The 22287-nt window shown below is 37.2% G+C and overlaps 1 protein-coding gene across 2 annotated transcripts in view; it reads left to right on the forward strand.

Moving 5' to 3' along the window:
• The window catches only part of LOC131602134 (methylecgonone reductase-like), a 33317-nt gene extending 20512 nt beyond the window's left edge, over window positions 1–12805 (forward strand). Inside the window, exons 1-4 of one of the 2 annotated variants that reach the window (XM_058874141.1) lie at window positions 8970–9359; window positions 9457–9700; window positions 9889–10068; window positions 10184–12805. In XM_058874141.1, the coding sequence (XP_058730124.1) occupies window positions 9061–9359; window positions 9457–9700; window positions 9889–10068; window positions 10184–10408 (948 nt within the window). In that variant the 5' untranslated portion in view covers window positions 8970–9060 and the 3' untranslated portion in view covers window positions 10409–12805. Of the gene's footprint in view, window positions 1–8969; window positions 9360–9456; window positions 9701–9888; window positions 10069–10183 lie in introns of those variants that run through there. The other variant, XM_058874142.1, reaches the window with a different exon arrangement.
• The last annotated feature ends 9482 nt before the right edge of the window (window positions 12806–22287 follow it).

Below are 22287 nucleotides of genomic sequence, written 5' to 3' on the forward strand. Positions count from 1 at the left end.
CTTGAGTTCTCCCATCATGCTCATTTCAAATTCAGCCTGCATAGACTCAGCAAACTCCTTTCCAAGTGTAGCATTAGATGTTCCAAAGATGATATCATCAACATATATCTGGCATATTAAAATATCCTTTTTAAATGTTTTACAAAAAAGAGAGTAGTGTCCACTTTTCCTCTAGTGAAACCATTTTCCAGAAGGAAAGAACTTAAGCGTTCATACCAAGCTCTAGGAGCTTGCTTCAATCCGTATAATGATTTCTTTAATTTAAAAACATGATTTGGAGACTTGGAGTCTTCAAAACCAGGAGGTTGATGGACATAAACTTCTTCATCTATATAACCATTTAAGAAGGCACTCTTGACATCCATCTGATAAAGAGTGATGTTATGTTGAGTGGCAAAAGAAATTAATAGACGAATAGATTCTAACCTGGCCACTGGTGCAAAGGTTTCTGTGTAGTCAATCCCTTCTTGCTGACTATAACCTTGAGCAACCAGTCTGGCTTTGTTTCTTACCACTTCTCCCTTCTCGCTTAGCTTGTTTCTGAATACCCACTTAGTGTCGATGATGTTAAATCCTTTTGGTCTAGGAACCAAGTCCCATACATCATTCCTTGTAAACTGATTGAGTTCTTCTTGCATGGCAATTATCCAGTCTGGATCTTCTAGAGCTTGATCAACAGAAGTTGGCTCGATCAAAGAAACAAGACCTAATTGACATTCTGCATTGTTCTTAAGGAATGCCCTTGTTCTGATGGGATCATCTTTCTTCCCAAGGATCACATCTTCTGAATGAGCTGAAGCAAGTCTAGGTGATCTTCTGACTGTTGGCTCTTCAGAAATCCTGAGATTCTCTAAAGATGCAGCAACTTGATCTTCTGATCCATTGCTTCTGAGACTATCAGCCTCTGCAGCTTTGCTTCTTGGTTCTACAGCTTCTGATATATCAATATCTATATCTGCAAAATTCTCAAGCTGCTTTGGTTTTTCAAGACCAAGCTTATCATCAAACCTGATATTGATTGATTCTTCTACAATCAATGTTTAAGTATTGTATACTCTGTAGCCTTTAGAGCGTTCAGAATATCCAAGAAGGAAACACTTTTGTGCTTTAGAATCAAACTTACCAAGATGATCTTTAGTATTCAGAATAAAACATACACATCCAAAAGGATGGAAATATGAAATGTTGGGCTTTCTGTTCTTCCACAATTCATAAGGAGTCTTATTTAGAATAGGTCTGATAGAGATTCTATTCTGAATATAACACGCAGTGTTTATTGCTTCTGCCCAGAAATGCTTAGCCATATTGGTTTCATTGATCATGGTTCTGGCCATTTCTTGTAGAGTCCTATTCTTTCGCTCTACAACTCCATTTTGCTGTGGAGTTCTAGGACAAGAGAAATCATGGGCCATCCTTCTGACTTACAGCCTTGCAAGACTTTTGATTGAAGATTATATCATAACCATTATCACTTAATTGACTTATGGACAATAAGTTATGCGTTAATCCTTCTACAAGAAGTACATTAGTTATGGAAGGAGAGTTACCAAGACTTATGGTTCCAGAGCCAATGATTTTGCCCTTCTGATCTCCTCTAAACTTGACTTCTCCACCTGGTTTAAGCACCAGGTCTTGGAACATAGACCTTCTTCCCGTCATGTGTCGCGAGCACCCAGAGTCCAGGTACCATGACATTTTGCTTTTTGTCCTCTTTGCCGCCAAGGATATCTGCAACAGAAATTATCTTCTCCTTAGGTACCCACAATTTCTTGGGTCCTTTCTTGTTAGTTCTCCTCAAGTTCTGATTGAACTTGGGTTTAGCATTATATGAAATAGGAGGAACAGAATGATAGTTTATGTTCTGAGTTCCATGATATTTCTTAGGTTTTGTCACATGCTTCTTGGTGTGTGTTATGTGAAAGCTTTGAGCATGTGATGTGTGCCTAATATCATGGGAGTGGCCAAATTTAAATTGGTTATACAGAGGCTTGTATGATATTTTCATATCATCCACAGATTCAAGCTTGTATGGGATTTCACCCTCATAACCAATGCCAGCTCTTTTGTTTCCTGACACAGCATATATCATAGAAGCAAGTTGACTTTTGCCAATACTTCTAGATAAAAACTTTCTGAAACTTAAGTCATATTCTTTCAGAATATTGTTCAGACTTGGAGTAGATTTTTCAGAGACAGAAGGAGATCCAGTATTTTTGGATAAATTTAAAACTTTTTCCTTCAGTTCAGAATTCTCCACTTCAAGCTTCTTAGTTTCAAATTCAAATAGCTTTTTCAGCTTCTTGTATTTGATACTAATCTGAGACTTGAGTTCCAGAAGTTCTGTTAGACTGGAAACTAACTCTTCTCTAGATAGTTCAGAAAATACCTCTTCAGAATCTGATTCTGATGTAGATTCTGATCCATCATCTTCTGTAGCCATCAGCGCGAAGTTGGCCTGCTCTCCTTCAGAGTCTGATTCTGATTCAGATTCAGAATCATCCCATGTTGCCATAAGACCTTTCTTCTTATGAAACTTCTTCTTGGGATTCTCCTTCAGAAGTTTTGGACACTCGTTCTTGTAATGTCCAGGCTCATTGCACTCATAGCAGACAGCCTTCTTCTTGTCAGATATTCTGTCACCAGAAGATTCTCCTCGTTCAAATTTCTTTGAATTTCTGAAGCTTCTGAACTTCCTTTGCTTGCTCTTCCAGAGTTGGTTTACCCTTCTGGAGATCATGGACAGTTCATCTTCTTCTTCAGATTTTGATTCTTCAGGATCTTCTTCTCTAGCCTGAAAGGCGTTAGTGCATTTTTTAAAATTAGATTTTAATGCAATAGACTTACCTTTCTTCTGAGGTTCATTTGCGTCAAGTTCAATCTCATGACTCCTCAGGGCACTGATCAGCTCTTCCAAAGAAACTTCATTCAGATTCTTGGCAATCTTGAATGCAGTCACCATTGAACCCCATCTTCTGGGTAAGCTTCTGATAATCTGCTTTACATGATCAGCCTTGGTGTAGCCTTTATCCAGAACTCTTAATCCAGCAGTTAGCGTTGGAAATCTTGAGAACATCTTCTCAATATCTTCATCATCCTCCATCTTGAAGGCTTCATATTTCTGGATTAGAGCAAGAGCTTTAGTCTCCTTGACTTGAGCATTTCCCTCATGGGTCATTTTCAATGACTCATATATATCATGGGCAGTTTCCCTGTTAGATATCTTCTCATACTCAGCATGAGAGATAGCATTCAGCAAAACAGTCCTACATTTATGATGATTCTTGAAAAGCTACTTTTGATCATCATCCATTTCTTGCCTTGTAAGCCTTACGCCACTGGCTTTCACTGGATGTTTGTAACCATCCATCAGAAGATCCCATAATTCACCATCTAGACCATGAAAGTAACTTTCCAGTTTATCTTTCCAGTATTCAAAGTTTTCACCATCAAATACTGGTGGTCTAGTATAACCATTGTTACCATTGTATTGCTCAGCAGAGCCAGATGTAGATGCAGGTGGATCTGTTGGAATTTCACCAGCCATCTTTTACTGAAGCGTTTTTCTCTTCCTGAATCTTTTCTAAACACGGTTAAGTGCTTGCACCTTAGAACCGGCGCTCTGATGCCAATTGAAGGATAGAAAAACACTTAGAAAGGGGGGGTTTTAATAAGTGTAGTCTAAAAACTTGAACGATAAAAACAATTTGCACAGTTATTGTTATCCTGGTTCGTTGTTAACTAAACTACTCCAGTCCACCCCCACGGAGTGATTTACCTCACCTGAGGATTTAATCCACTAATCGCAACAGATTACAATGGTTTTCCACTTAGCCCACGACTAAGTCTTCTAGAGTATCCTGATCACAACCTGATCACTCTAGGAACAAATGCTTAGACACAAGCTAAGACTTTCTTAGAGTATCCTGACCACCACGTGATCACTCTAATTACAACTGCTTAGACACAAGCTAAGACTTCCTAGAGTATCCTGATCAACACTTGATCACTCTAGTTACTTACAAATTAATGTAATCAATTCTAAGAGTATTACAATTGCTTCTGAAAAGCTATAATCACAACAGTGATATTTCTCTTAACGTTTAAGCTTAATCTCACTAATATATTACAACAGCAATGTAGTGAGCTTTGATGAAGATGAAGTTTCTGAGCTTTGAGTTGAACAGCGTTTCAGCAAGTTTTTCAGAATAAGTTCTTTCAAAAACGTTAACCTTGCTTCTCATCAGAACTTCATATTCATAGGCACTTGAGAAGATGACCGTTGGGAGCATTTAATGCTTTGCGTATTCCGTACAGCATTGCATTTAATGTTTTACGCTTTTGTCAACTACCTCGAGCCTTGTTCACGCTGTGTCTACTGACGTTGCCTTTAATAGCTTCCAACGTTCCTTTTGTCAGTCAGCGTAGCCTGCCACCTGTACTTTCTTCTGATCTGATGTTTGTGTATACAACGTTTGAATATCATCAGAGTCAAACAGCTTGGTGCATAGCATCTTCTTGTCTTCTGACCTTGAAGTGCTTCTGAGCGTGATACCATGAGAACTTCAGTGCTTCTGCTTCTGATCTCAAGTTCTTCTGATGCTTCCATAGACCCATGTTCTGATTCTGCCTTGACCATCTTCTGATGTCTTGTCAGACCATGTTCTGATGTTGCATGCTGAACCTTCTGAGACAAAGCTTCTGAGCGCTGATTTGTGCATACTCTTTATATATTTCCTGAAAGGGAAATTGCAATGTATTAGAGTACCACATTATCTCACACAAAATTCATATCCTTGTTATCATCAAAACAAAGAATATTGATCAGAACAAATCTTTTTCTAACACTTCTAGTATAGCAAAAAGCAAGCCACAATTGCACTATCAACTACAAAAGCAGAATATGTGGCTGCTGCAGGCTGTAGCACTCAAATGCTTTGGATGAAAAGTCAGTTAGAGGATTATCATATCTATGAGCGTAAGATTCCTATTTTCTATGATAATACTTCTGCTATATGTCTTTCTAAAGATCCTATTCTACACTCTAAAGCTAAACACATTGAAATTAAACATCATTTCATCAGGGACTATATTCAGAAAGGGATATTAAGCTTAAACTTCACTGATACAGACCATCAATGGGCTGATGTTTTTACAAAACCACTTTCTGAAGATAGATTCAAATTCATCCTAAAGAATATCAGTATGGAATTGTGTCCTGAATGAAATTATGTTCAAAATCTATTGTGCCTAAAGTTGAAATATCTGAATTATAACTTCTTACAAGTTACCATCTAGAAATATCTGACCTACTCGGTTCAGAAGTTTGTTTTCTAAGATGAGTCAGAAGTTCAGTAGATAAAACTGCTAATCCATGTAAACTTAAAAATTTGAGCACGTGTTCAATATCTGAAAGGTCGCGCGTGTAAAGCAAAAATGAGTAAAAAGTCATTGGTAACTGTTGCATTAATTTCTCTACGTTATCCCTAAAAAGTTTTTAATCATAACGCTAAAATTTCTTGGTCATTGAAACATTTTTCTCTTCATTCCATAATGCATGCGAATCTATGCATTGATTACCTAGGCAAAATGTTTCACTCCCCTCATCAATCTCCTATAAAAGCCTTCCTGTGTCAAAGTTCTTTAGCATCCAACAATCCATTTGTGTCCGTTTTCTTTTACTCAAAACCTTTATTCTATCATGGCCGCCCAAACAACCCTCTCTGTCATAAAAGAAAAGAATTTATGGTTAGCCAAAAGAGACAACTACTATATCGACCTCTGCCATAAACAAGGATGAGAATCCTACATTCTTCTTCTTAATGGTTCTGTCTTTCCCAACTTAGTGAAAAATTTCTAGGTCAATGCTTTAGTCAGTTAAGATAATCTGAGCATTACCTCCTCCATCCACGGAATTCAGCTTACAGTTTTTGAAGCATCTATTACTGAAGTAATTGGATGTCCAGCTAGGAACAATGTTGCATGTCTCACTGTCTTTGACTATGCCAATGCATTTGTCATTCCAAACGACTTGAGCAGATGAGCCCGTCGTCTCAGAAACAACCCCTATTATCTCTCTTCATCCAAACAAGCCTGGTTTATGATGATCCTTTAAAACCTCATTCCTCGAGGAAAATTCCACAAAATTCTGTATGCTAGAGATAGGTTCTTGATCAATCGCTTGGGAGCAAAGAAGCCAATAAATCTTGCTGCGGTTATCTTTGGACACTTGAGAGAGTCTCTAATAGCTTTTAAGTATGGTCAAGAATTCTTCATACCCTATGGAAGAGTCCTGTCAGCTTGTTTTGAATCTGCATGAATCGTGAACACTCTTCGCACTTCAGAACTTCCAAACAAAAGGGAAGCATTGTATGCTGAGCACTGTGAACGCTTTTTCTTTCATGGAGGATATTATGAATATAACAACTAGGAGTCTGTGTCTTAGCATTTTGAGTCTGTAATAATCTAGATTTTTTTTATCAATGAATATTTTCCTTTTGTCTACTATTTTTGTCTGGGATAACATGATATTTAATACTTATAACAGTTCTACCGGGCTAAAAACGACTCATACATTTTCATCATTTTTTGATTATGACAAAAAGGGGGAGAATTAGTTAAGGTTAATTAATTAAGGTTATTTAAGGCTGTAGAAATTTTGAAGAAGCTGAAAGGGGGAGAAAACATAAATCTTCTAAAAGGAATAGAACATTGATATTTAATTTTCGAACAGAACATATCTAATTCTATATCAAGATACTCTGATCATTGAACTCATAAAGTAAAATTACTATTCTGAATGATCTGAACATCATCTGGACAAGTCTTAGGGAATCAAAGATAAATCTTTTCTAACTTGTGTACCAGAAGTTTCTATTGTTAAAAGAATGCAGGAATATCTTAAATTAGAAGGAATATTTCCTTAGAATTTCTGAGAAGATACGCGTATGCATAGCCACATCCATCAATCTTCTGAAGAAACAAGCCAAGGAGAAAATTATTCAGGGAAGTTATATGTTATATTTCTCTTTAAATATTTATTTCAGGGGGAGATTATACACCTCAAGGGGAGACTGTTTCTCTCATATACAAAATTTCTGAACAGAACGTAAAAGTTTTGTCATCATAAAAAAGGGGGAGATTGTTAAAACATAGTTTGGTTCTAATCATATTTTAGTGTTTTGATGATAACAAGCAAATAAATTTTGTATAAGCAAACATGATACTCTAATTATATGTTCCTGAGTTTAGAAGATGTACCAGTTTCAGCACAATCAGAACTTGACAAACACGCAAAGCTGGACAAACGCAAGAGATACTCAAGTCTTAAGGCAACTTTTGATACTGCACCAAACTGCTGCGAATACATCTATAACAGAAGCTGAAATACAAGGCTGAACAGAAGATCATGAAGACTGATTCAAAATAATACCGTTAAAGACATAATCATTAGCAAAACGGCTTCTACACTCCAAAAGTGCAATTCCCAAGGTTGATTGAAGAAGCTATCCACATGCAATTCCATGGAGAAAACAAAAACTAAGACAACACGCAAAACATTTAATGCTGGGTACAAGAGTTGAAGTTAACGGGCAAAAATCTTGAAGCTATATATTCATGATCGTTTGAATCAACAAACACAACAATCACACACAAGAACATCATTACTCTGAAAAATCATCAAGTGTGAAGAAAACTCGATGAAGCATAAACTCTCATATTCATATTCTGAGTTCATAAACTTTGTACTTAATCTTAGTGAAATATCACAATGGTGATTACAACTTTTTAGAAGCAACCTTATACACTGTCATTTGAAGTTACGCAGTAACTAAGTCCTTGAGAGACCAGTTGGGTCAGAAGTCTCAAGAAGTTTAGGACTAGTTGAGTCTTAGAAGTTGGTTAGTCACAAATAGTTGGTTTGTGCAGGATTGTTAGTCACCAGCAGTTTGGCTCGTGCATTGTATTGTGAGTCACGACAGTTGGTTGTGCAGGTGTAATCAGGTTCTGATAATAGTGGATTAAGTCCTCATTGAGAGAGACAAATCACCTGAGGAGAGTGGACTGGAGGTAGCCTTATTGAGAAGGTGAACCAGGAAAAATATACTTGTGTCATGTCTATTGTTGTTAATGATATATCATAAAAAAAAAGGTCATTAAAAATATACAACATAAAATTTATTATTCAATCTAATTAACGTATTCTTTGTTATTATTAGGCTGCAAACATATAGATCGAAAGCACGGCTGTCGAGGATCCTATTCCATACATTATAGTGTCAGGAAAGGTAATTATTTAGTATGAGAATGTAATTATCATGAAAAATGTTCTATTTTTATTAAAAATAAATTATATATAAATAATTACTTACGATTTTTTATAAATCAAAATAGTTGTAATATCAATAACATAAATAGTTGTAAATAAATCTGAAATCCGCAAATTGATCTGATCAAATCTGAAATCCACAAACCGTTCAACTGAAACATTCTTGCTGCTTTTCAACTTTTTGATTTTTAACAATCTCAAAATATATTTTCTTTCTCATTTTGATTTCAGTAATAAAGGTTTTAACAATATTTTTTTCTATAGTCAAACTTTATTGTCATTGAAATTGTAACACAGCCCTGTGCCAAAGTCAAACTTATAATCTCTGAATATTCCAAACTTGATGACAGTAGTGGCATTGCATACCTCTGATGTTGAAACATGTTATATCTCTATCAACCTATTTAAAACTTTATAAAATTATACATATACTACTATATTTAATTGAGATGATAGCTATACATATCTTTAATGTGAATATTTATTATGCAGATAACACAAACAGATTTTGTCGTTGCTTTTGTCATTGCTTTGGTTATTAGTCAATATTCAATATTTTAACATTCAATATTCAATATTTTAATATTCAATGAGGAATAATATAATAACTATAATAACCTTATATCTATCTTAAAACATTATTTAGAGCCACAGCTCAAGTTTCAAAGTTAACATTCATAAGAGAAAATTTAGAATTTTGCGAAACTTGTGCTTTATACCAACCAAAAACAAAGATGGCGGCAAAGAATGTTCCAGAAGTGGTACTAAATTCAGGAGAAAAGATGCCAGCCATAGGATATGGAACAGGAACTCCTCCTCCTCTATCAGCTTTAATCGATGCCATTAAAATTGGCTACAGGCATTTTGATACTGCTTCTTTGTATAATACTGAAGAACTTCTTGGCCAAGCTGTGTCGAAAGCTTTAGAGCTCGGCCTCATTAAAAATCGCAATGAACTGTTTATTACATCAAAGTTATGGTGTACTGATGCTCACCATGACCTTGTTCTCCCAGCTCTCAAAACCACTCTCAAGCAAGCATAATTCTCTTCTCTTTTCATTTTTTTTCCTTTTATTAAGCTTGTATTTTTTGTTACTGGACTAATTATTTTTTTTGTTGAAATTGATTAGAAAGCTGGGGTTGGAGTATGTGGATCTGTATTTGATTCACTGGCCAGTGAGATTGAAACAAGATGCAGTAGGCTTTAACTTTACAGGTGAGGATACGATTCCCATCGACATAAAAGGAGTATGGGAAGCCATGGAAGAGTGTCATAGATTGGGCTTAGCAAAGTCTATTGGTGTTAGCAACTTCGGAGCCAAAAAGCTCACCTTACTTTTAGAAAAGGCCAAAATCACTCCTGCAGTTAATCAGGTATAAGAATTTAACACTATTTGATTTTATTAATTCACAAATATAGATGAAATACACAAAAAAAATTCACTATTTACTTCAAAATGGAAAATTAATAGACAATTAGCAGATACGCGTAATGTATGATGCATCCTACTAATTATAGGCATGGCTGTATCTTCATGATACACATTCTTATTTGTATTTAGGTGGAAATGAACCCATCATGGAATCAAGGGAAACTCAGAGAATTCTGCATGCAGAAAGGAATTCATGTGAGTGCATGGTCACCATTAGGAGCATACAAAGATCCTTATGGTTCGTCTGCAGTGATGGATAATCCAATTCTGCACAAAATTGCTGAGGCTAAAAACAAGAGTATAGCCCAGGTGCAACCACTTATTTTATTTCAAACTATCTTCAATGACGAATTTTAAATATGTTTTGTTAATTAAGGTTTTAATAAAGTTTTATATATCTCTAATGTGGATACATATTATGCAGATAGTACTAAGATGGATATACCAGCATGGAGTAACTGCCATTGTGAAAAGCTTCAATACGGAGAGGATAAAACAAAACATTGAAATATTCGATTGGGAATTGAGCCATGAAGAGTCAGACAAAATCAAACAGATTCCTCAAACTAGAACCGTAAAAGCAGAAATGTTCATATCGGAAAGTGGACCTTACAAATCCTTGGAAGAGTTGTGGGATGGTGATGTTTAAATAATTTATGAGATCATGCTTTAAGTAATTAGTATTATTTCTTGTACTTAAACTGCACCCATGTTATCCTTTTCAAAGTTTTACCTTGATAATCTTTTTATCCTATTAGAAGTGAACCCTTTTATCTTAAAATCTCTGATTGGTAACTTTAAGTAAGAGAAAGTGCCAATAATATAAAGGGTTAAATGCAATTCACCCCCTGCCATTAGGGCGTGTTTCAGATTTGCCCCCCTGAATCTTTTTTTTTAAGAAGACACCCTTATAAAAGTGTAAAGCCTGTTTCACCACACCCTTTTACTACCAATGCTGACTGGGCGTTGACTGCTTGGATGACGTGTAACAGAAACCACAAACTGGAATTTTTGGCAGAGAAAAATAACAGCATAATAAGAAGGAAAAAGAGTTATAACAGAAAATCAGGAGGAATTTTCATAACACAAAAAATCGGTTACAACAGGAAACTGACCTGTAACCGGATCCATAACAAACTTATCTTTCACTCTCCAAATTTTCGCTTCTGATAAGAATCCACCATATTCAATCTCTCCCTTGAAGCTCCCATTCTATCCAATTCTCTTTGAATCTTCAATCCAGAGTCTTCAAGCACCTCAAATCTTCAATCTAATTCTCAAAGTGTATTTGGCCCATGTTTCTAAATTTGATATCAAATCAGCCCCGTAAAACCGACATCAAACCGAACCGGTCCACAAAACCAAACCTGCATCAAAAGAGCCTGCATCAGTGACTCATCATCATCATTCAGCTCCTCCACAATTTCTTCCTCCACCATTTTTCGTCAACCTTCTCCCTTTTCACTCCCATTCATCCACCTTCCACTCTTCATCTTCTTCACAAATCTTCAATCTTCTTCTCCCTCTCTTGGCCTTCAGAACCTCCTCTCCACCACCATCACTTTAGATCGTTATCAATATCATAACTTCAACACGCATCAACGCATCTTCTCTGCAACGCTCAACAATCCTCCTCACTATTCTTCACCGTGAACAATACCAACGCCACACAACGCTCTTCCTCACTGCGAACAACAACAACAACAACATTTCAGATTCAGAAACAAGCAAACCGAAGAAAGAGAAGATTCGCAGGATGGTGAATTGAGAACGAGAGCGGAGATCAAGATATACCTGAGTTTCAATTAGGCATGAATATGCGGTGCTCGTTTTGAAGCACCGTCGGAACGACTCCGGCCGAATCAGAGATGAGAGACCGAATTTTATTACGTAAAGGAGATTTGTAATTGAAAGACGGGTCAAGCAGATAACATCGTCGATGATAGAGAGCTCGAGACAAAGAGAGTTTGAGAAGGATATGTCGCTCCCTTTCTTGATTATGGTGGCCGGAGACTCATCGGGGATGGAATTGAAACTGGTACGAGCAATTTTCAGTTTGGGGGAGAAAGAAAACCCTAGAAATCTATTTATTTTTAAGAAGATAACACAGTCAGCATTATTCCTTTGCCACATCATCCAAGCAGTCAACGCCCAGTCAGCATTGGTAGTAAAAGGGTGTGGTGAAGCAGGCTTTACACTTTTATAAGGGTGTCTTCTTAAAAAAAAAGATTCAGGGGGGCAAATCTGAAACACGCCCTAATGGCAGGGGGGTGAATTGCATTTAACCCTAATATAAAAATGTACAATTGTATCTCAAAAATATTGGTTGGTGATTGCTAGTCATGAACAACAATATAACTTGACGATATTTTGAGGGAAGACCTAACTTTTGGTTGGTGATTGCTAGTCATGAACAACAATATAACTTGACGATATTTTGAGGGAAGACCTAACTTTTGGTTGGTGATTGCTAGTCATGAACAACAGAAATTTTTACCCGAGTCACTTATGGAAAAAAACATACAATAACACCAATACACAGGGAATATAAAATTCTCTAAATTTATAAGAATTTTGAGGATCAACAACAAATCGAACAAATAAAGACACAAGAGAACACCAATACTTTAACATGAAAATTCCTTCATTATAAGAGTAATAACCACGAGTCGTTCAGACAAACAAATAACTCCCCTATAATCAAACACTAGGTAAGACCCGCGCAATGCGGTGATGCAAATTAGTTTTAATATATTTTGTGTTGAACTTTTTAATTATTTTAAGATTGTTTTTTACAACTATAGTCGATACATTTATAATATAATAATTTATCATAAATTTTCTTAAAACACAATCAAAATTATTTTAAACATCTATAGTGGGAGAATGTATTTGGTTGTGAGTGGATAAGGTATGTGAGATGAAGAGTTTCTTAGAAGGTGGATTTGATGGAATTTGTTGGAAATTTGAATTTGATGCAAAATATCTAGTGTAATGCACTCCAAATTTCTGATACATTATGAAACTAGTTTGAATTTGAAGGTGTGTGAGATACATGAATGTCTTGGCAAAACAAGTGTGATCTTTTTGTCTTTTAGTGCCAAAATCTTGACTTTTTACTAAACTTTCGATTTATGATGCATGAAATGATTAGTGAAATTCAAATGAAATCAAATGATGATGAATTTATTTCTCCAAAAGGAATAATTAAACATGAAAATTTAGTCAATTTTCTCAACATGTGCAATGTTGACTTTACTTTGACTTTTATTATAATGTATGATAATGATCAACGAAATTCTAAATGGAATAATGTGATGATGATTTAAATGATTATTGTAACAATGACTCGTGATGCATGCAAGTTTAGTCAAATTCGCTATCACGTGAAAATATTGACTTTATGTTGACTTTTTCAATCAAATACCTTATTTATCAAGCAACCATGCCATAAAATCTTAAAATGATGGATGAATGAGATGAATGTTGACTTTCTTTCTCCTTTAACCTCTAAATACATATTTTTTTACTTTTGACTGATGAATGCTTATGGGACCCCATGATCAAATGAAATGGTCATGATTTGCAGATGAATTTAAATGCAATAAAAATTTATGGGCAAAATTTGTGGTATTAATACAAGCAGTTAGTCAAATGTGCATGTTCATCTCCAAGTCAGGGAAGCAACATTGGGAAGCAGTCAAGTGGATCCTAAGGTACTTGAAGGTTACAATGGATCATGGTATCATGTTAAGCATGGAGCAGGGTGTTCCATCAGTTGTGGGATATGTGGATTCTGACTATGCAGGTGATTTGGATGATGGGAGGTCAACAACTAAGTATATCTTTACTCTTGCGGGGGTGCTTGTATGCTAAAAATCATCAGTTTAATCTATAATAGCAATGTCTACAAATGAGACAGAATATATGGCAGTAGCTGAAGTTGCCTAGGAAGCATTGTGGCTTACAGGGTTAGTCAAACAAGTGGGTGTTGAGCAAGGTGGAGTTCAACTGCATTGTGATATCTAGAGTGTTATCTATTTGGCGAACAATCTGGTGTATCATTCTAGAACCAAGCATATTGATGTGAGGTTCCACAAGATCATAGAGCCGGTGGCGTCCAGAAAGATATTACTTCAAAAGGTCCGCGCTTCAAAGAATACATCTGATATATTGACCAAGCCAGCCACCACCGACAAGTTCAAATAGTGTTTGGACTTGTCACATGTTTCTCAAAATTAAGCAGGAGTTACACACCCCTAGTTTCTATAACATGACATTATGCAGTTAATCTTCATATGAGTTTGATATTCGCCAAAGTGGAGATTGTTGAGTTTGGGCTCATAGGTAAGGTCAAGTGAGTAAGGGGTAGAGCCACAAAACGGTGACTAGCCTTTCCCTTGTGTTGGACCCAAGTGTTTGTTGAAGGGTGTGACTGGGGTGGGGGTGCAAAGGAAAAGCCCTTGCAGTACGCTTTAATTATGTGTATTATTGTAATTTGTATCATTAGTGTATATATATATATATATATATATATATATATATATATATATATATATATATATTGTGAGATATTGGATCGAACTCTAGTATTGTCGAAGGGTAGCTTCTTGGTTCGACAGTTTGACAGAGTTAAGCATGAAGTCGAAGGATTGTTCACATGCTGGTGTCGAAGTGTGCATGCTGTAGTCGAAGATGGGTCTAGCATGCAGATGTCGAAGATGCTAGAGTTGTTAGCATGTTAAATTAGGTTTTAGTATTTAAACCCTAATTTGTTAAGTTAGCTTGTTTATTAAGTTGGCTTGTATAATGGGTCTTGTGGAAAAAAGCCCATTAGTTAGTATGTTAGGTTTTATTATAAATAGCATACTAGTCTCTCATCATTGCTAAGCTGCAAATCCTAATTTAGGGTGAGAGAGGTTATTTGTTATTCTTGTAAACTTGTAATCTTGTTTTAAGAGAAAGTAAAAGAATAGCAGTTATAACCAATTCTTGTGTTCTTATTATCTTCCCTAATTCCCTATTATACTTTGTTATTGGTATCGTTTTCACAACAAATTGGTGCGGTGAGCGTGGAGAAGATGCCTTCAACAAAGTATGAGATTGAAAAGTTCACCGAAGTGAATGATTTCGGTCTGTGGCGCTTGAAGATGAAAGCCCTACTGGTTCAGCAGGGTTGTTTGGAAGCGTTGAAGGGAGAGGCAGCCATGAATGCAGAATTGACGGCAGCGGAGAAGACAAATATGATCGAGAAAGCACACAGCGCAATTTTGTTGAGCCTTGGTGATAAGGTTCTCCGGCAGGTATCAAAGGAGACGACGGCATCAGGGTTATGGGTGAAACTTGAAAGTTTGTATATGACCAAATCGCTGGTAAATCGACTCTACCTGAAGCAAGCTTTGTATTCATTCAAGATGATTGAAGACAAAGTATTGGCTGAGCAGTTGGATATGTTCAACAAGCTGATTCTTGATCTTGAAAATATTGATGTGAAGATCGATGATGAAGATCAAGCGCTGTTACTATTGTGTTCTTTGCCTCGATCACATGCTCACTTCAAAGAAACTCTCCTGTATGGAAGGGAGTCCCTGACGTTTGAAGAAGTTCAATCAGCCTTGTACTCTAAGGACTTGAATGAACGAAAGGAGCATAAACCTTCGACTGTTGGCGAAGGTTTGGCCGTTAAAGGAAAACTCTTACGAAAGGATGGTAAGTTTGACAAGAAGAAAGGCAAAAGCCAGTCGAAGACTTACAGTGGCGAAGCATCTGGCATTCGATGCTACCATTGTAAGAAGGAGGGTCACACAAGAAAGGTGTGCCCTGAACGCTTGAAATATCATGGAGGTAAGGATAATGGCAACGCTGCCATTGTTCAAGATGATTTCGAATCATCTGATGTTCTTGTGGTTTCAAGCAGTGACTCTAAGAAGGAGTAGATTATGGATTCAGGTTGCACTTGACACATGACTCCAAACAAAGACTTGTTCGAGGAATTATGTGATCAAGATGGTGGATCAGTATTGCTGGGAAACAACAAGGCTTGCAAGATTGCAGGTGTTGGATCTGTGAGATTCAAGCTCCATGATGAGTCAATAAGGTTGTTGACTGAAGTCAGGTATGTTCCTGATTTGAAGAGAAATCTGCTTTCTCTTGGTGAATTCGACAAGAAAGGATATGTTTTCCAAGGAGAGAAAAGTATCCTAAGAGTCATGAAGGGTTCGAAGGAAGTCTTGAGAGGCGTGAAGAAACAAGGCTTATATACCCTTGAGGCTGAAGTTGTAAGTGGTTCGACAAATGTTGCATCCACGAAACCTTTGTCGAAAACAGAAATCTGGCACATGAGATTAGGCCATGTCAGTGAAAGGGGTCTGGTCGAATTAGGGAAACAAAATCTGCTTGGTGGAGACAAAATCGAAAAGCTGAAGTTTTGTGAACCCTGTGTACTTGGAAAATCTTGCAGAGTGAAGTTCAACAAAGGCAAACAAAGAACACATGGATCCCTTGATTACATCCATGCTGATCTTTGGGGGCCTGCAAGGTGTCCATCACATTCAGGAGCAAGGTATTTTCTATCCATAGTAGATGATTATTCCAGAAAATTATGGGTATTCATCCAGAAGACTAAGGATGAAACTTTTGAGAATTTCAAAAGTTGGAAGACTCTGGTTGAAAATCAGACTGGCAGAAAGGTCAAGAGGTTGAGAACCGACAATGGCCTTGAATTTTGCAATGAGGCATTCGACAGTTTTTGTGCTGCCTCTGGTATTGCAAGGCATAGAACTACTGCAGGTACTCCACAGCAAAATGGTTTGGCTGAAAGGTTTAATCGAACTATTTTGGAGAGAGTCAGATGCATGTTGACTAGTGCGGGGTTAACAAAGGTGTTCTGGGCTGAGGCTGTTTCGACAGCAACATATCTGATAAACAGATGTCCTTCGACAGCGTTAGATATGAAGACACCTGAAGAAGTTTGGTCGGGACATCCACCAGATCTCGACAAACTGAGAGTATTTGGCTGCGTAGCCTATGCTCACATTAGGCAAGACAAGGTCGAACCTAGAGCTCTGAAATGCATGTTCATGGGATACCCTGAAGGAGTCAAAGCTTATAGGCTATGGTGCCTAGAGCCAGGTCACAGGAGGTGTATCACCAGTCGAGATGTAGTTTTCAATGAAGCTGAAATGGCTTTTAAGAAAACTGATGATGTTGGTCGAAGTACAGAAACATCTGACGAAGAGCTGGAATAGGTAGAGATTCCTGTTGAGGTAGAGCATGTTGATGCTGAATTGCATATCCCAGATGAAGTCGAAGAAGAAGCAGAAGATGCTGAAGTTGAGGAAACTGACGATGACTACCTATTGTCGAGAGATAGGCCGAGAAGAGTCATCAAGCCACCTCAAAGACTTGGATATGCAGATCTTATAGCTTATGCCTTAATCTCTGCAAGTGAGGTTCTAGACGAAGAACCTAGAGACTATAAGGAAGTTATGAGGAGTCGAAATAAGACTGAATGGCTGAAGGCCATGGATGATGAGATGAAATCTCTTCATGATAATCATACTTGGGAACTGATCAAGAAACCTGTTGGGGCAAGGTTAGTCAGCTGTAAATGGATTTTCAAAGTTAAGGAAGGAATTGAAGGAGTGTCGTCGAAAAGATACAAGGCAAGGTTAGTTACAAGGGGTTTCACTCAGAAAGAAGGTGTCGACTTCAATGATGTGTTTTCTCCTGTTGTGAAGCATAGGTCCATTCGAATGTTGCTTGCCATGGTGGCACAGTTCGATCTTGAACTGGAACAGATGGATGTGAAGACTGCGTTCTTGTATGGTGATCTAGATGAAACGATCCTGATGAGGCAACCTGAAGGGTATGTCGAAAAGGGGAAGGAAGATTATGTGTGCAAGTTAAAGAGATCTTTGTATGGGCTGAAACAATCTCCTCGACAATGGAATAGGAGATTCGACAAGTTCATGGCACGCATAAGTTTCATTAGAAGTCAGTTCGACCACTGCGTTTACTTCAGATTTCGACCTGGTAATTCATTTGTTATTTTGTTGCTTTATGTGGATGATATTCTCATAGCAAGCAACAATGTTGAAGATGTGATGAGGGTGAAGGTTGAACTCAATAAGGAGTTCGATATGAAGGATTTGGGAGCTGCTTCTAGGATTCTTGGAATTGACATTCGGAGAGATAGAAAGAAGTCGAAGTTATGTCTATCTCAAGAGGCATATCTACGGAAGATTCTTGAAAAGTTTGGTATGTCGAATTCGAAGCCAGTTGTGACTCCAACAAACCCTCAATTCAAGCTGAGTATTGATCAGTGTCCCAGTACTGATGTCGAAAGAGCCTATATGAATAGCATTCCGTATGCTAATATAGTTGGTTCTTTGATGTATGCTATGGTTTGTACTAGACCCGACATAGCATACGCAGTAAGTCTTGTAAGCAGGTATATGGCGAATCCTGGAAAAGCTCACTGGCAAGCATTGAAGTGGATTTTAAGGTACATAAACGAGTCTCTGAATAGAGTCCTAATTTATGGTGGAGCCTTGGGTGAAGATAGTAAAGCAGTAATAGAAGGATATGTCGACTCTGATTATGCAGGTTGTATGGATTCCATAAAATCTATTTCTGGATATGTTTTCACTATGTTTGGCACTGCAATTAGTTGGAAAGCAACACTTCAGAAGGTTGTTGCTCTATCAACCACTGAAGCGGAGTATATTGCCCTAATTGAAGCTGTGAAAGAAGCATTGTGGCTTGAAGGTTTTGCGAAGGAGCTAAAACTTCAAGGTCGAGGTATCACTGTTAAATGTGATAGTCAAAGTGCAATACAACTGTCGAAGAATTTAGCCTATCATGAGCGAACTAAGCACATTGATGTGAGGCTGCATTTTGTAGCAACCTGCCTAAAAATTATAGCTCAGAGAGTCGCCACCTATTCTACCAAGGCGAATAGGAAACCTTGCGCAGTTAAAAGATCGGGGTAAGATACTATATTCAGGTCGAGGGAAGGTGTTAGGCACCCTCAACCCTTTCCTAAGGTTTGCATTATAAAGTCAAGGTTTATGGCTAAAATTGAGGTTTATAGCTAAGGAAGTGAATAGGGGAAAATTGAGATTTTAGGGAAAGGGACTCGCCTTGTTGCCAAATGCCTACGTATATCCTTAGGGAGAATCAGAGTCCACGTAGTTCGGGGAAGGGTTGTACGCCTTAGGATTAGAATTGAAGGTGTTTAAAATTGTTTGTGCTTTGAAAAGCGTTTTTGAACTGTCTAATTGATACGGATGAAGATCCATAGTTTAGTACCAGTAGTTTGAAAAGGTTTGGGAAGTGTTTTAGGATTTGGGCGTACAACCCTGGTTTTAATTTGTTACCATTAGTTGCAATAATCAATAGGTTTGATTACCATGGCTAACGGATTGAAGGGAGGATTGCTAACCACTATAATCGATTGATTCAATTATCGCGAATAGCAAATGTGCGTGTTTTAATTACTTAATTTTATCGTTATCCCTCATAATCGATAGATTCGATTAAAAATAATAACGAATTGATAAAAATTGCTAATCATCGTAACCAATAAGATGGTTAAAACCATTTAGCAAAATAAAGATTATTTGGATTTATTTACGAACAGACGTTACCTTAATCCGAGAATAATGTACAATTTGCTTAGCATAGTAAAATTAATTCAATTACAAATTATATCACCACATTAATTATTTACAAATAAGTCTCCTAATAAAATGACGTATTTTAGTATTTATATTATTTTTTTGGAATTTTGGGATGTTTTAAATGAAAAGTAATGTTTTTTCTTTTCTAAGTAAATAAATAAATAAAAAAACATGAAATGGACATTAAGGCTAATTGAACATTATATACTTTTAAGATTAATTGGCAAAGAGTAAAAAACAATATCAAAATGAAAACATGTAATTGAATAAAACCAAATAGAAAGTTTAATATTAAGAAAATAAAATTAGAAAATGGTATATTAAATGAGAATAGCTTAAATGACATACCATTACTTCTTTTTCCTGAAACCAGTACGTCCCTTTCATCTTCAAAATAGAAAGAAACCCATTGTTCTTCTCTTGCATCAAAACTTTCACTTCTTCCTTATGTCTTAGATCGAGTTACAGAAACAACAATCACCATCATATCACCTTTCTCCTTCTATGCTTCAAAACTAAATCCAATTGGTGGCTGCGGCGGTGACGCGGTTGAGATTGATGTTGGGCTGTGAATGGATCCACCGTAGTGAAAACGTACGCGGATCTTGGTGCCGGCGTGGGAGCAGCTGTATCGGATCTAGTTTGTTCCTTACGGTGCTTCGATTTTCTTGCTGCACCTTTAATGAAGAAAACGCAGGTTGCTGGCTGAAGCAAGGGCGGCGCTCGCGGTGGTGGCTGAAACGCGGACTATCGGAAACGAGGGAGGGCCGAGACGGTGCTACTGCTGGTGGTTCGCCGAGAGCGGTTTGCGGCTGTGCGCCGGCGATGGGTTCCCACGGTGAGGTGTGCGATTGTGTTACCGGTGAGTGAGATCGCAAAAGTTTCTTCGGTGCCGGCGGTGCAAAGGGGTAGCCAGCGATTGGATCTACGATGGCAACAAAGGCTTGCGGCAGCGGGAATCACGTATCGGAGCGGTTTAGCGTTTGCAGCAATAAGTGTCGAATCGATAGATTTGTGGATCTACAACTTTGTTTCTACTTCTTTTCCCGTAACTCAAAACAGCAACAAAAAAAAGGAAAAGTTGCACAAGTTGTATAATATGGTGTGTTGCTTTTTTATGATTTGAATTAATTGGAATTTTTTTTATGGAGAATTGGTGAGAAGTTTGGTTAATGGTGATGAATAAGATATTTACATATTGACTCTAATTACAGAATGTTGTTTCAAGGTCTCCTGTGAAAGCTTTGTGTTAGTGCTTAAATGGTGATGGTGAAGGGTATGGGTTGATTGTGAAAAACGTGTGGAATAGTTTTGTGTATGAAAACAAAGTTTAGAATGGTCGCGTCCTGGAGAATAAAGGGTTGCTACTGTATAAAACGTGAGGAGAGACTTGGAAGGATTAGTAGTAAATGGAGTTGGCCTCTCCTAATATGCACTAAAAATGTTTTATTTATATTAGTCAATATTAGGGTTTTCTACACCTAATGGGCCTATTGCCCAATTAACTAAATAATTATAAAAAGACAAAAAAATCCTAATAATATTTAAATTAACACTAATAATTTTAACAATATATAGTTTAACTCCTATTTAATTTATAAAAAAATACAACTATAAACTAAAATTAATATACTTAAAAATATCATTTTTTTTGTGATTTTTTTCTAAATAAATAAATGAAAAGAGGTTAGAAAAAAAACATTACAAAAATAAAAGAAGAAAAGTTAGAAGTTGGATTCGAACCCGGGACCTCTCGATCGCACACTCTTATCCTTAAATTCTTACCGACTGCACCATATCAATCATTCGAAAAATGACATAGACAATTATAAGGGGCAAATTTTGGGGTATGACAGCTGCCCCTGTTCAATCTTCTTAAACCTGAAGAGTCAGATAGGCACGTCTGCCTATCGTGATCTAAAGGTGGAAGATGATTGGACACTGAGAATGCCCCGAAATTTGCACTTGTTGGGAAGGATGTTCTGCAGGAGATGGGCTTAAAGATGCCATCCAGGGTAAATACCCCTCTCTTTTTCTTTGAATGTGAAGCAAACGCTTTTGAAAGGGACCATCGTGTTTTGGTTGTAACACGGCCTAAAAAAGGCAACCTGAATTTTGTGCAATGTTACGATGCATGCGATGTATGATGTAGTGAGCTTCTCAAAATAAATGAGAGCGATGTATGCATATGCATTATGTATGAATGAGGTATGTTAATTGAATGATGCATGATTGTTAGTTGAAGTTAGTAACTTTGGAAAGGAAAAAATATAGCCTTGCTTGAAATTTTGAAGAAGATCACTGCCAAGGGACTAACGTGATAAACCCAATTGAAGAATTGTTTGAGAAGCCTTGTGATCAGGGGAAATAAATCCCCACTTACAAAGAGACGTAGCCTCATATCACTGCCAGGGAACTAGCGTGATAAGACATAACTTACTGCTGCTCAGGGACTAACGCAATAAGTCATGGTTGGGGTTGAAATTGGAATTGAAAGTGCCATTATCACTGCCAAGGGACTAATGTGATAAGACGTAACGCGATAGGTTACGATTTGGGTTGAAATTGAAGGTGCCATTATCACCGCCAAGGGACTAACGTGATAAGATGTAACGCGAGGGTTACGATTTGAACTTGAAATTGAAGGTGCCATTATCACTGTCAAGGGACTAACGTGATAAGACGTAACGCGAGGGGACTAACGTGATAAGACGTAACGCGAGGGTTACGATTTGGACTTGAAATTGAAGGTGCCATTATCACTGCCAAGGGACTAACATGATAAGACGTAACGCGAGGGTTACGATTTGGTTTGAAATTGCCGTTATCACTGCCGTGATAAGAC

Source organism: Vicia villosa, linkage group LG5 (genome assembly GCF_029867415.1).
Source record: "Vicia villosa cultivar HV-30 ecotype Madison, WI linkage group LG5, Vvil1.0, whole genome shotgun sequence".
NCBI classification, from domain to species: Eukaryota; Viridiplantae; Streptophyta; class Magnoliopsida; order Fabales; family Fabaceae; genus Vicia; species Vicia villosa.